Source organism: Antedon mediterranea, chromosome 8, assembly GCF_964355755.1.
Source record: "Antedon mediterranea chromosome 8, ecAntMedi1.1, whole genome shotgun sequence".
Taxonomy (NCBI): Eukaryota; Metazoa; Echinodermata; class Crinoidea; order Comatulida; family Antedonidae; genus Antedon; species Antedon mediterranea.
In genome coordinates, this window is record NC_092677.1 from 27,594,771 (window position 1) to 27,609,160 (window position 14,390).

General features: G+C 29.6%; 1 protein-coding gene across 1 annotated transcript in view; it reads left to right on the forward strand.

The window, feature by feature from the left end:
• LOC140056007 (uncharacterized) overlaps positions 1-14,390 on the forward strand; it is a 71,927-nt gene that overhangs the window by 44,961 nt on the left and 12,576 nt on the right. The window contains exon 7 of the mRNA XM_072101203.1: positions 8,019-8,161. Coding sequence (XP_071957304.1) covers positions 8,019-8,161 — 143 coding nt within the window. The remainder of the gene's footprint in view (positions 1-8,018; positions 8,162-14,390) is intronic.

The window sequence follows — 14,390 nt, forward strand, 5'->3', positions numbered from 1 at the left end:
TAATCTAAATATAGGATTCATAACCAACCAATAGGAATACATTAATGTACACATATTTTGTAAAATATAATGGCGTATTCGTTTCGTAATTTGCTTTTTCAATTGAATAGTAAACTAATTAACATTAATTTAAATGCAAACTTGTTCGTTTTATACTAACTCAACAGAAAAACTATACCCAATGTTAGACTAGAGTCCCACTGGAATATGGCAAATAATACACTATTTGCAATTACAATCAGAAAACGAAACAAAACCACTTCTATTTGAAAAATAATTCTATTTGAACAATGTTTCATAAAACTGTTTTTTGTTGTCATATTTTGCAATGGGCTGGCTATCAATACCACAATCAGATTTACTTCACAGCTTGATGTGACCCCTGCTAATGACCTCTAGTAATGCTGCCACCAACCTTGAACTATGTATCTTGATTGATCCACAAATATGTGCATGATTGTCATAACCATGGCAACTAGGCTTAGTTTAATGTCTGAATGTGTTGATTGAAGTGTGTATGGTATACCGGTAATCAGATCTTGTGTTGCTTAGTTCAATATGGCTTCAACTGTCTTCTAATCAGATCTATGCAACTACATTTACCCTTCCCAAAACATGGATAACAAAGTTCATTCATTTCAAGTCATTGAATCGGCATAGGTTTAGAAAAGTCTCAGTAGTTCTAATTTTGTAATCTAAGACTTTTGATTAATATCATAGCCCAAATTATTACCTTTAAAATGTTGATCTCCTTTATCACATTACTGTAGTATAATAGTTTAATTCTACATTGATTATAATATTGGATGTGATATTTGTATGTCTCAACTAAGACGGCAAATGTATTTTACCTAGCCATGTGTACTAGATTTTTTTTTAGTTCATGGCCTTATTTAGCAAAAAAAAAAATGTTTAAATGTTATATGCTCTTTCCTATATTTTAACAGGAAGAATTTACAGTCTTGTTTTTTTGTTGCAAGCTTAAGCTTGTCTGCTAAAACTAATAGAATAGTAAAATATGGAAAATAACATTTAATAAGTGGTTGAAAACTTTAGGGAAAAACTGCAATGTGTTAGCATAGCTGCTCCATACTGCACAAACCAACAAGGAACTCATCAACCATGAATCTTGAGAACGTATAATCAGCAATTTTTCATAGTCTGAACAAAAAAATATTCTTTTTTACTAAAGTTACACTAACTGCTGTAGTTTTTTAAAGACTCATTTTTTTCCCTGCTCTTTTTAAAGAAAGATGTGTTTTATATCTGGTTCTTTTATTTCAATCTCCATTGAGATCCAACCACTGGTACTCACAGTACTATCACTGTTTTACCCTATAATTTGCCTTTGCATTTTGTTTTGATATTATTAATTATTATGCGCAAGCTCACAAAAGACATCATTTGGTGATAAATATAAAATTTAGAAATTTAATACACAGCTTCAAGCTGAGAGTGTAATTAAATGCAAATGAAAATCTCTCTACAAAGAACTACAGTACTTGAATTAAAATGCTACAAACTGAATGAAATCCAGTTTAATAAAGTATGGAAAGCCAAATCTGCCAAAATACAGAATTAAAAATGCTTTCTTTTTTGTAATAAATGTGATCTTGTCATCAGTATCAACATTTTTAAGGACACATTTTACCTACCTACAATTTGGGGAATATTATGGGATGAGATTTGCATTAAAAATTGTATTTACTTTATAAGAAGTCTGATCTGAATTTGTTATAAATTAGGATTTACGTAGGACTTGGTCATCTCATACAGATAGAAAAACAAGTATGACTTTTGTTTTTTAGCTGAAAAACACTCTAAACCACCCAGAAATAATGATGTAAAGTAATTTTCTCTTCCTATTACTTGTTAATAAAGGATAGAAACATTTATTAAAGCCTTTCTCTGTTCCTATTGGCTTACTTGTAATGTGAATAGATTATGTCAGCAGTAACACTACAGCAACAGACTACCGTAATAACATACAACTATCCTTGGAGAGTTTATCTCTCATGTATTCAACCATACAGAGTATATTGTTGTAGATAAACAACATTGGATATGCAGAACACATCAATAATTTATTACTATACAGTTAGTAGTAATTTATCATAAATGTTATTGAAATGAAATGAGCTTTGTTGCTTTTAGTTTATACTCTGTGTTGATTTATGAAATGTAAATATTAGTTTCGCAATTATGGTTTCCTACAGTACAGAAATTCAATTTTGCTGAGCTGTTAATTAATTCCAAATGAAACTAAAGATCTCATGGTAGAATAAATATTTATGGTTATGTAAATTATAGATAAAGCTCTGTCTACTATATCAAACTATTTTGGAAAAAAAAATGTGATAAGTATGTTCAAATATGGTAATGATATGACCAAATATGGTAGTGATATGACATCATCATGTCCAGTTGCTTGAAATTACCAACATCACAATACATTCCAGTCTATCTATTATTATTTTATAATTGCTGAAAAGATTAGAGTTAGTAAAATGATTGACACATGTTGTCAAAATATTACTGATAATTACTATGTTTGGTAAATGCGCAGATTAAATATTATATAACTGATGTTAGAGTGCCCCATTGCATCATCATAAACAGTACTGTATCTGAATCTTTAACAAAATATTTTTACAAAATTATAGATACGGTACCCCACAAAAATGAGTGCAGTTGGCATATGACCATTATTAGTATTTTGCACCACCTCCAATTTTAGTGGTATTTATTAACAATACATTATGACTAATGTTCTTTGTATTTGAGTTTCTTTATTAAGCAGCAATGATGGCATTGTATTATATAGAGACACACCTAAAGTTGACCACTTTCTGTCTTTAACCAAGAATCCAGTGGCATGGGGTGTTGTGGTTAAGATATCAAATAGTTTTAAATTTCCTATGACCTATTGCAGCATATTGCTACCATGCTATTATGAAGCTGTGGTAACCTCAGAGGTCACTGGTTTTGAATAAACAGGAAAAGTATTGTCATATGAAAGTGACAAATGAAATGACGCCATTGTCACTTGGGTTTATCCAGGTGCTATGAAAATGACAAATAGATAATATATAGATAGAGATAATTAATAGATCTACTTATTAAGCACTATGTAAGGAGTGACGGTAGGTCATGGAATTATGAGATTAAAGTTATGTTTTTCTCTATTTGAGTTAACTTGCTATTTATCGGAGTTAACTTGCTGTCTTTCAGAGTTAACTTGTTTTCTATTGGAGTTAACTTGCTGTCTATCAGAGTTAACTTGTTTTCTATTGGAGTTAACTTGCTGTCTATCAGAGTTAACTTGTTTTCTATTGGAGTTAACTTGCTGTCTATCGGAGTTAACTTTTTTTCTATTGAAGTTAACTTGCTGTCTATCAAGAGTTACATTGTAGTTTAGCTTTGTTTTGCGGCTGTACCGAAATCTATCATAGGTCATATCACTGTTACATCAAAGTTGACTGATAACTTGAATTACATTTGTGATTCAGAAAGTTACTCTAGTTTGTGTGAACGCAGTTAAATTTTGTATTGAGTGTTTTGAATATGGGCCCCTCACATTCTGTAAACAAACACATACAGAAAATGCACCATAATAATGCTAAACACTGTATCTACTTGCTTTGGTGAATGACTGATATCAATAATGTTAAAATGTTTAGCTGACCCTTATACAACATTTGTAGTATGGTGAATGATCATGATGCCAGTTTCCTTTAGTGATTAATTATCATGACATACCAGATTCAACCATGTTGATAATGATATAAGTAGCAGATGTGAAATGTTCACTTACAAAAAGTCTGTAAACTGCAAAAGCAATATATTACAAAGAGAAACATATTGAGCCTATTAACATTTAGTTTAACTTTACGTTTAATGAATTTGTTAAATTGTAGTAGTTTCCAAGCCTGTTATGTAGCCAGGAGGGTTCGTAGAGTTCGAAAAGAAAAACCCTTTTAAGTGTCCTTTTAAAAATAAAAACCAGCAGCAAAAGTCAACTCATAAGCATTTTCACTAAAAACGTGTTGTTGACAGACAGACAAATGAGTGTCGTTTGGTGGCAGCACTTGGCATGAAGGGACCATAGGAGAATTGTTTATTGTCCACTGCGTAGATACTAGTTTATCATTTTCCGTTCCATACTTTCAACATTGTCATTTTCCATTTCATACTTTCAACATTGTCAATTTCATGTAATAATGTCTAAATAATGTAATTGGACATCAGTTATGAAACGTTATTAACATTTAGTGTACATTTCTATTGCAATATATTTAATGTTGCACATTACCTTGTCATAAACCTTCATCACATTCAGACATTCTTAATCAAAAAACGCTGACTTATAACAAATGACCTGTCTGGCTTTGGTTAAAGTTTGAGCTCCAAGCATCCAAGCTCTAGTCTAGAAAGCTAGCCTATCCTTGTGTGCATGCAGACTAGGATAGCAATTAATTACATAACATATTTATTATAAAGTAGATATAATGTTACGTTTATAAATTAATAGTAATTTAATCAATTAAAAACGGGACAAATGTCTGTGTGACGGTATATTATGATGTCACTTCTTCCAAAGAACATAATATCTGTTTATTTTTAAAAGTTCCACTAGCACTAGCAGGATTGAAAAGAACTTATTTAGTGTGTATCCTAGGGTACATTGGGTATTTAATAACCATTGTCTGTCTGTAGTAGAGTAGGTAAGTATATTATTCATTACAGTTAGTTAGTGTTCACTTCTTCTAAGACCTTTTTAGTTGTTTTATGTGATTTTGATGACAAATAAATGAATGAATGCTTAAACAAGACCAAGAAAGTATTAACACATATTCAACGCCCTATTCAACTAGCTTAGTTTCACTAGTGGAAACTTGGAACAAAGCATTGGCAGGAATTAGATCCAAAGAAACAGGAAGATTGTCCATGTGGAAACGAGTTTAACCACGGAGGAAATATCTAGCTAAGCTGTGTGCTTATTGTCAATGCTGTTGACCCTAAATCGTACTTATCATGACTATCAGAAAGCCTTTACATCAAGTATCTCAGATAGATTATAATCCTGACTTGAAAGCGTGACATTACTAAGACCTAGAATTGCACGAACCCTATGAAAACATCAAACATTTTTACTAAGTATATTTATTAAGAAAATATACTTAAATGCGAAATTTCTAGAATTGCTTTTATATAAGGAGGATTAGGTTTGATAACATTGCCTGACATCATTGCCTTCAAATTGGTCAAAGTTCAAAATGATGGATAGAAGCACTAAATATACAATACAATGATAAAAACAAACTCCCTCACAATAAACTTAGTTTATCCATAGTTTAGCGTACAGCTGTTAAGTTTAGACATAAGAAAATTGGCATATCTGATTAAACATATTTTATTCAGTTTTCAGAATAATTTTGCGTAGCACTTAAAATCTTGTATTGCTTCCATTATCAGCTTTTATTGCATTGTTCATATTGTATTACATTAGAAATAGCTGTTTGAAAATTGTGTAGAGCAAATTCAGAACAAAGCATCTATCATAGCTTATAATAGCCTTTTTATGGCAAGTTGTAATATTTTATATATGACCAGTTTTGTACGGTGCAATTTTAAACAATTTGTTTATGAAAATGTATATAAATATATACAAAAAAAGTATTGAAACAATTCACACTAGATTTTGATGTACAGGATAAGCGTGGTCTGTGAGACTATCAGATCAAACAATATTTTATATAAAGATGATAATTTATTCTTCTTAAAGTGCTGTCTAAACTCTTAATTTTGTTTTAAAAATCCTATGTTTATTTGTTCATTATTTGTATATCCTTTCTTTAATGATATATGAGAGTTAATATTTAATTATTAATGATAAAGATTTATCCAAACGATATAATTATTCATTTATTCATGACATAAAACTCTCATTTATTCAATAAATCATTCTTTTATTAATTTATAAATATATCCATTTGAAATAAGTACTTAGTTTGAAATTATTTGTACTTGTGAATTAGCCGACACCCAATACATAATTTGTTAGTCTTTGGTAGCCTCAAACTTAACCCCAATTTTGGTCCTGTTTTTGGGGGTTTTTTTTCTTCATATTATAACTGACCAAATAAATATTCTTTGTTGTATACTGTAGATTGTATTTTCATTCATGAAAATCTATAGTAGGAGAAAACTTTTAAAGAACTTCCAATTTTTTGTATTGTATTGAGATTTTATGTAAATATTTCACACAAAAGATGCACAAGATAACTGTAATTCACAACATTGTTACAATTTGAGCAATTTAATTTGATGCATTACTAATGCAACTTGTACTCTTCAACAGTAAAACATGATTGTTTTATCATCTTTATTCAATACTGTATTAAATAATAACATATTATTATACATCTTGCTGTGCAATGTTCACACTAAATCATACTGAAAAACAACACATAATTTGTGGATGATCACACTACAAGAACATTACATTAATTTATATATAATAAAATATTATTAAATCATTATAATTATAAATACACATTGAATGTGCATAATTTGTCTGAATATTTATGGACGATCACACTACAAATACAAGAACATGGTAGAATACATTTATTTGATTATATATAATAAACATTGAATATTTATGGATGATCACTCTACAAGAACATTAAATTAATATAATAAAGCATTAGTAAATCATTAGATTATAAATACACATTGACCTTTAGGCTTTAGTGGATGCTTAATGTAATTTATAAGGCAATCAACAACGCCTAGCCAATTACCTATGGATAGGTAGTATACACACATGGATAAAGGTAAATTGTACAATTCTCTTTAATGTTAATCTAGAGAAAGAAATATTTATTAGACTTAAATTATATTAATTTATAGTAAAGTAGGTTAAGTAAATACTTTAGAATACATTAATCTGTCAGAATAAATTGTCTGGCGTTTTCTTTAGTCATTAATTAATACATACAAACAATAACCATGTTGTATGCTTTAACAGAAACTACTTTATCACTACAATATTTATATAACATTTACATCTATATTATTTATAAACATTAACTGGAAGATTTACAAATGCCAAATGTGATATTAAATCGTTTTTAAATTTCACAAAGAACTTTTCCTATGTAAAAAATACTCTTGTTGTTACAACTCTATTTTGAGATTATTTTCTGTAGAATTTTCTTGTTTATAAAATGACATCCATTTACGTCAAGCAATGGAAGATGATATAAACATTTTTGTGTTGGCGGATTTTTTTATCCGGTTTTGTTTTTATGATTATTATTCAGAAATGAAACTAAATTCCCTGGCTATTATTTTCTCAAGTTTTGTTTAAATTGTTTTAAAATAAAAAAAATTACTTTTGCTTACTTTCTTGATAAATATAAAGTGTCTTTTAGTTTTTAAATATTTTTTTTCCATTTTAATTTTCTACAAAATGGTTTTTAGCAATCTGTAATGTATTGTTTTTATTCTGGAGGAATAAACCAATCACAGCCCATGTCAGTTGTTGTTTCCTTATATGGTATAGCACCTTATTGGATATGCAATGAACTGTGACCAGCTTTGAACCCTTAGGCATAGTCAGTCAAATTACATTGATTTCTGTTTCAAAAAGAAATTTGTGAAAGACAAAACTTGTGATAGAGTATTATAATGTAATGCCTTTTGTTTTTAGATAATAAAGCTTTTACATGTTTTTGTTAATAGTCTAAGCAAGTTACTTTATAGTTCTGGTCTTACAAGATATTTTGATACCATAGAGAAATAAGTAACTTACTTAACTTATTTCTTGATGGTGATACAAAAAAAAACTTATTTAAATTCTACAATGAAGTTTAATCCATTATTGTTGATGTCATGATAGGTTGTTTATGTTTTGAACGATTTTCATTGGTCGATTAATCTTTGTTTATAAGTTGTAAACATTTCTATTTCTCCCAGTGATTTTATAAACAAATATTTATGTTTATTTTTAGAATGGACACCTTTACATGAAGCTTGTAATCATGGATCTTATGAAGTAGCAAAAGTGTTGTTGAAAGCAGGAGCTTATGTGAACACACAAGGGCTGGAAGACGACACTCCATTACATGATGCCGCCATTAATGGACATGTAAAGGTGAGGATCTTGCTAATGCATTCATTAATGTGTTTATTTATTTATTTTATCATCTTTCATTTTCACATGGTTTTTTTGTCTCGCTGTTCAAGTTTAAGCGCATAGAGATGTGTTGCTTTACTTTATGTGCAGTAAAGTATATCACTGTATCATTTGATACTATATATTTGTGTTATAATGATAAGTTTTTATTATTCATATCTGAATCATTCTGTTAAATTAGCTACTGTATGTATACTTTGTTTCATCTTAATAGGTAGGCCTAACATTTATTGGTATGCCTTTTGTACTTGATAAATTTGTTCGCCATCTATATGGAAATTGTACTGTTTAAATAGCAATTGTTATTGTTACCTAAAAACAATGCAATTTCTATCTGTTTTACTTTGTCGTTTTTAGCCAACTGATACTCACAGCATTGTCACTTTTTCAGTAATTTGCCTTTGGATTTTTAAATCCTGGATTAGGATATCTACTGTATTATTGCCTTACTTGTTTTGTTTTTTCCGCCTCACAAGCATTTTTAAAAATACATGGTTTTCCAAAGATATAGCCTTGATGAGTTAATTCAATTATACTGGCAATTTGTTTGCTCATTCTTCATATGAACCATGGTTTCCACTTGAAATGTGCATCATAAATTGCCCAAAACCAGATAAACATGTGGTCCATTTGTGGTCAGGCTACTAAGTACCTTGCCCTTTGTTCTTGTTGAATGATCAAATTGCCTACAGAAAAAGAAAAAAAATAAATGAAAAAGTCTTTAAACACAGTGGGAAAAATTATGGAAAGCAATGCTCCATTTGATTGATATAACTTGATGATAGTCCAATTCTGAAAATGTTAATCATAGAAACACATTTTCTCCATTGAATTTTCATAGTTCATAGTTCATTTTATTTGTCCATATTGAAATGAATTTAATCACATTACAGTACATTAATCTGTTCTAAATGATAATTCCCTGTAATTTATGAATTATTGTATTGTGGTTTTGTTTTACCAGGGAGTGCTCCCTGGTTTTACCATGAACAACATTTCCCTAAAGAAACCATTGAACCAGCAATCGGTTTAAAACTCATCACACAACCTATGGAGATTAGTCAGTGATATTATTGCCGAGCTAGCCTAGTCAGGAGTCTAGCTTTTAACCCTAGTGACAATGTGTATTGAAATTCAAAGACTTCACAGATAGAGTTGAAAAGGTTAGAAATACTTAGGGGTGCTTAGCATATTCATACATGCTTTTTTTCAATTGCATATTCAATATTTTTACATGGAATGCTTTCTAATAAAAATGTAATCAAGTATACCTTAATAATATTAAACATCTAAATAAAAGATACAGAAATACTACATGAAGACGACACATAAACCAGACAAATAGATGCACTGATTATGTTTAAATAAAACAGTATAAAACTGATTACTGGCTCTAAATAACGTTTTGATCTTTATTTGATCATGATCAGAAATGAACAATAATTCCAAACAAACAGGTGACATGTTTCTAATTATCAGTGTGTGTCTTGTGTGTTTATTTGAAGCTAATATTTGAAATTATTCAGTTGATTTTCTGGTGTGCTGCAGGATAGTTGTTTTAATATTTTATTGAAAAATGTCAGTGAGAGGTTGTCATCTGACAGGTGACTAGGACTAGGTGACCATTGACCTGTCATACATGAACACTTGGCACTGCGCCAATCATTTCTTCCTTTGAAGTTGTCAATTACATCCTCTTCAAAAACTCTCAAAAGCCTCTCTGCTTTGAGGCTGACAAAATCAGACAGTGTCCAAAAATGTTTCTCTGCATTTCAAAGCCCGACAAGATATGTCATTTTCCCTTGACATTTCCCTTTGGTTAACTACAGTTAAAATCATGATAACATGCTTAATATAAACACACTTTCCTATTTCTTTGATGTTTTGTGTTTGGAAGTGGGTGTGTCACAAGTGGTCTCAATGAAATAATGAAAAAAGTTGGTTTTTAACAACAAACGGAGATCTAATAATGTTTTAAGAATTCTGTTACTATCACAAACTTGTGTAAAAACAATCAATGTTGAATCAACGAGTTGTGCTGTACATCAGTCACATGAATAAATAAAGTTTTTATATTTATCTGAATTGTTTAAGAAAATTAATTTGACTGCTTGATGGCACCTGCTCTGTCAACCATCATCATCTGCAATTTTTTTTCAGATGTTTCTCAAATCGACAATCATTATTATAAATAAAGAGATATAATTTTCCTGTTTTGTATTTCAATTTCCAATTGAATAATAACCTGAATGTATTACAGTTCAAAATATGGAATTAAAGATCTGTGGCTAATAATATGTTTATATCGTCTTACCATAAATTGTTGAACGTTCTCGCTAAAAGCAAAACAGTATCTACTTCTTTTTGCGACTTAAACTTCGCTGCTTATTTTCAATTTCCCTTTTTATGACGCAGTAAAGGAGAACCGTTAGTTAGATAAGTATGGATCAGTAGTCATAAAATGAATTTTGCAAATATAGAAATTTCTAATACTAACTAACTAGGTCTTGGCTTAGTTAATATGATCACAACAGATACTTCTTCTGGTCAAAATAGACACAAGTAATCGTAAATGGGTCAATAAAATCGGGCGGATTAATATGCATGCGAAGGAAAAAGGTCAGATGTATTGGAACGCGTGTTCAAACAATGTTTATTTATTTGGAATTCTAGAGCGATATTGTCCCAAGTAATTAAATTTGTGTATTGTTGAATGTTTTTCGCATTGTTTTTTTGTAAAGGCAGAATTAATGAATAAAGTTTTTTATGGTTCAGTTAATAAATAACTTTGCACTAATATTATTGTATATTATATTTAATTAATGGTGTTAATTTCCTGCTAGTTTGTGTTTGATTCTTCTGTTCTGTAGATAACATTTAATTGCGTCATTGATAGAATGATCAATGTCATCTCATGCTAAGATATAATAGTTGAAATACATGTTTACAATCTGCTTCGGTAGGAACTTAGCTCCCTGTCGGTAATTTCAATTTAGCTAGGCCAGGAAAATACTGATTAGTTATATCCTGACAAATCTTGCATGTTAACAAAGTTCTTCTGAATCTAGCAAAGACTTAATAGTTTCTAGAATTCATCTTAATACAGTCGTATAGTTATACTAGTTGTATATGAGTGGAAACAAAGAATCTTATTATTTGTTTTAAATACTGTCTGTCTGTCGAAAAAGCTATATATTATTAACCTTTTTGTATGCCTTACTATTATACTGTAATATACATAGGCAAATATCAAGGCGGAGTAATGTTAGACAACAAATTAGGCGTGCTCATTCACTTTATAATTAGGATTGATTGTTAACATTCTACTAATCGAATATAGGCGTGGTTGCAACTGGTTGAAGTGTGTTTTTAGATACTGTAGCATTACTGATTACGTAAAATTGAACGTTACCAGTCTACTCTGAACTGAATTTAGGCGTGGCTACAATTGGTTAAAGTGTGTTTTTAGATATTACCATAGCATTAATGGTGGTAATAAGCATGGTTTTAAATTTTAGAGCATTGGTTGATATAGCCAATTATATCATTTTCTTTGCTTAGTCTGTGAGATCTTACCCATAAGATTGTGTGGTAATCCTGACTTCCTTGTCAACAAAGAATATCCTCATGCCAAGGCTCTTGTTATGACCTAATGTCAAGCAATCTTTTTAAAATTAAGAGATATTATTGTGTGTATAACCTTTTACTTGATATTATTAAAATGTGCAATTATTTCTCATGATCCAATCAAGATAGAAACATTATGACCTCCCTATTTGGATAGAATACTTACAAGATTCCCTTGTATTCATGTATTAATATTTAGAACAATATATCTGATTAGGCCTGCACATATAATAAACTTTTATCTTTCATCCCAATTTTATTGCATGATCAAATTAGTTGTACAATATGTTATGTTTATATTGTTTTTGTATACAAAAAATGAAATTCATGCAGCATAATAAAAACATGAGAGTTCATATAGAGGTCAAGCTTCTATCCTTTATCCAGCTTACATTGTATTTGTGGTAAAACAGCTAAAATACCACCAAGCCTAGCTGTGGTTTAGTTGACATTCTGTTCATTATTGTTATTGAAATAAGTTATTGTTCACAAAATGTACAAATTATTTGTATGAGACAATTTATATTTTTGTTATAAGAATACAATTATTTGTCAGTTCTTCTTGTTTGTTGTTGTTAAGGCTATCAATCATTGTCATACCTAGAGGATATCCAATATAGTAACCCCTTCCCTAATTATGGTATTATAATACAGGTAGGACTTGGGTAGGAATATCACTTTTTTTAGACCATGCCATCCCATAATTCCAAATCCTGGATTCGCCACTGATTCTACATTTATTTCCATTCATTCGTTCGCAAATGATAATATTTTGCTTTACCAAACATGGAATATTATAATTTAAAAACATTTTTGTTTGCATTTTTTTGTAACTGACAATTTTAAATGAGAATTTACAATTTACTTTGTGTGACAAAATTTACAAATTAACAGCTGCCATAGTCACATGTCATTGCAACCACAATGAAGCTGTTGAAATCTTGAAAGCGAGAAGCTTGCTTCAAATATAATACCGAATCTTGATATAAAGACACAAAGACAATGAGAAAAGGATATGTTAGAAAATTTATTATTTTCAAACTATGCTATTGATCATTTTCCCTGATAATAATAAAATAGTAATTTAACAAATAATGTTTGCAATTTTGTAAAAATTATATTTTAAAATAGTAACTGGGGTTTTTGTTAATCTTCTATACATTTTTTATTGTAAACATTTGATTAGAATTGTGGTATTACTCCTTAAAGATTTAAATTGTTAAATTTTTGTGAAAGGCTGATAGATTTCAGAATGTTCCGGTCCTCTGGTTCCAGCAGCAAATATTGTAATCGCAGCATACATAATACATTCTATGTGCTTTGCTTTGGAAATGTTAAAATACTTTTAAGGGAATAGCATTCTAAAAATAGAAATAATATTAGGTTTTTAAAGTATTTTACTAAACGTACTGAATTTGAGTTTGTTGACTGAATTGCTAGTAAGAATTTTTGCGAGTTTAAACTACCATATTTTATGACCCAAACTGAATTATGAATATAGTGGCTTCTTACACTTATTTAGGGAAGAATTTGATATTTTGTGTCATATAAAAGTTTAATATCTTGTATTATCATAATTGATGGTTATCAACAGATTTTTTTAAAGTGAAATTCTTGTGTTTATTCAACATTAAAGCCACATGATGGTGTAATCTGCCTAGGTTCACCATCATAAGTCAGTAGAAAGCTTTTTTCCATGTTCTCATCATGGCAAGGTTGTTAAGGGAACAGCTTGATTTGTATGTTAGGGATCATCTTAGTAAATGTAGTAGGGTGACAACACACAGCAGCAGAATGGTGGTTATTAGAAAGCCTCAGAATCAGTGAGATGTGGCTCAACAATCTTCACTCATATGATAAGGCAGTTTACAGTTTCAAAACTGTTTTCTTGTGTCAAATTCAACTTGCATCATTCTACACAAGTGTATCATTTCTTCGCTACTAAACAACAAGGTTTGGTTTTTCTCTTTTTATAGTAAAATTGGAATTTTTCAATGTTAAATTTGTTTGTTTTTCTAAAATTTGTAAAAAATGCTATTGTTAATGTGTTTCTTAAATCATTTTAATCCATTATTCTTTTTCAGATTTCGAGTATGCTTTGAATTTCCTTATGAATATGTACAAAATACAAATGTTATTGTAATGTAAAAGGTTTTTTATACTTGACTTAAATCAACAAAAATTAGAATGTATTTCTTCAGACTACACTTACAAATTTAGTGTAGTCTGAAGGAAATATGTTTTTTGATTATCAATTTTAATGTTCTTGTTTCACTAGGCATGGCTATGTTTTTCTTCTTTCATTTTTCTAAAAACATAGTAACATGGACAAAGACATTACAATGACATGATTACCATATAGCGAGATTACGTTCATACTTTTTAACATAGTTTGTTTATAAAGTATATTAAGTTTTTTAAATGATATATGCTGCTTATTAACGGATTTCAATTTGTTTACAGGTTTTCGGATTTAGGTCTTTTTTCTTAGTGACAAATGGTACGGTTTAAATTTACCTTTGAAAATAGAATGTTGTTTTTTTATTTTTTTGCTGTACTA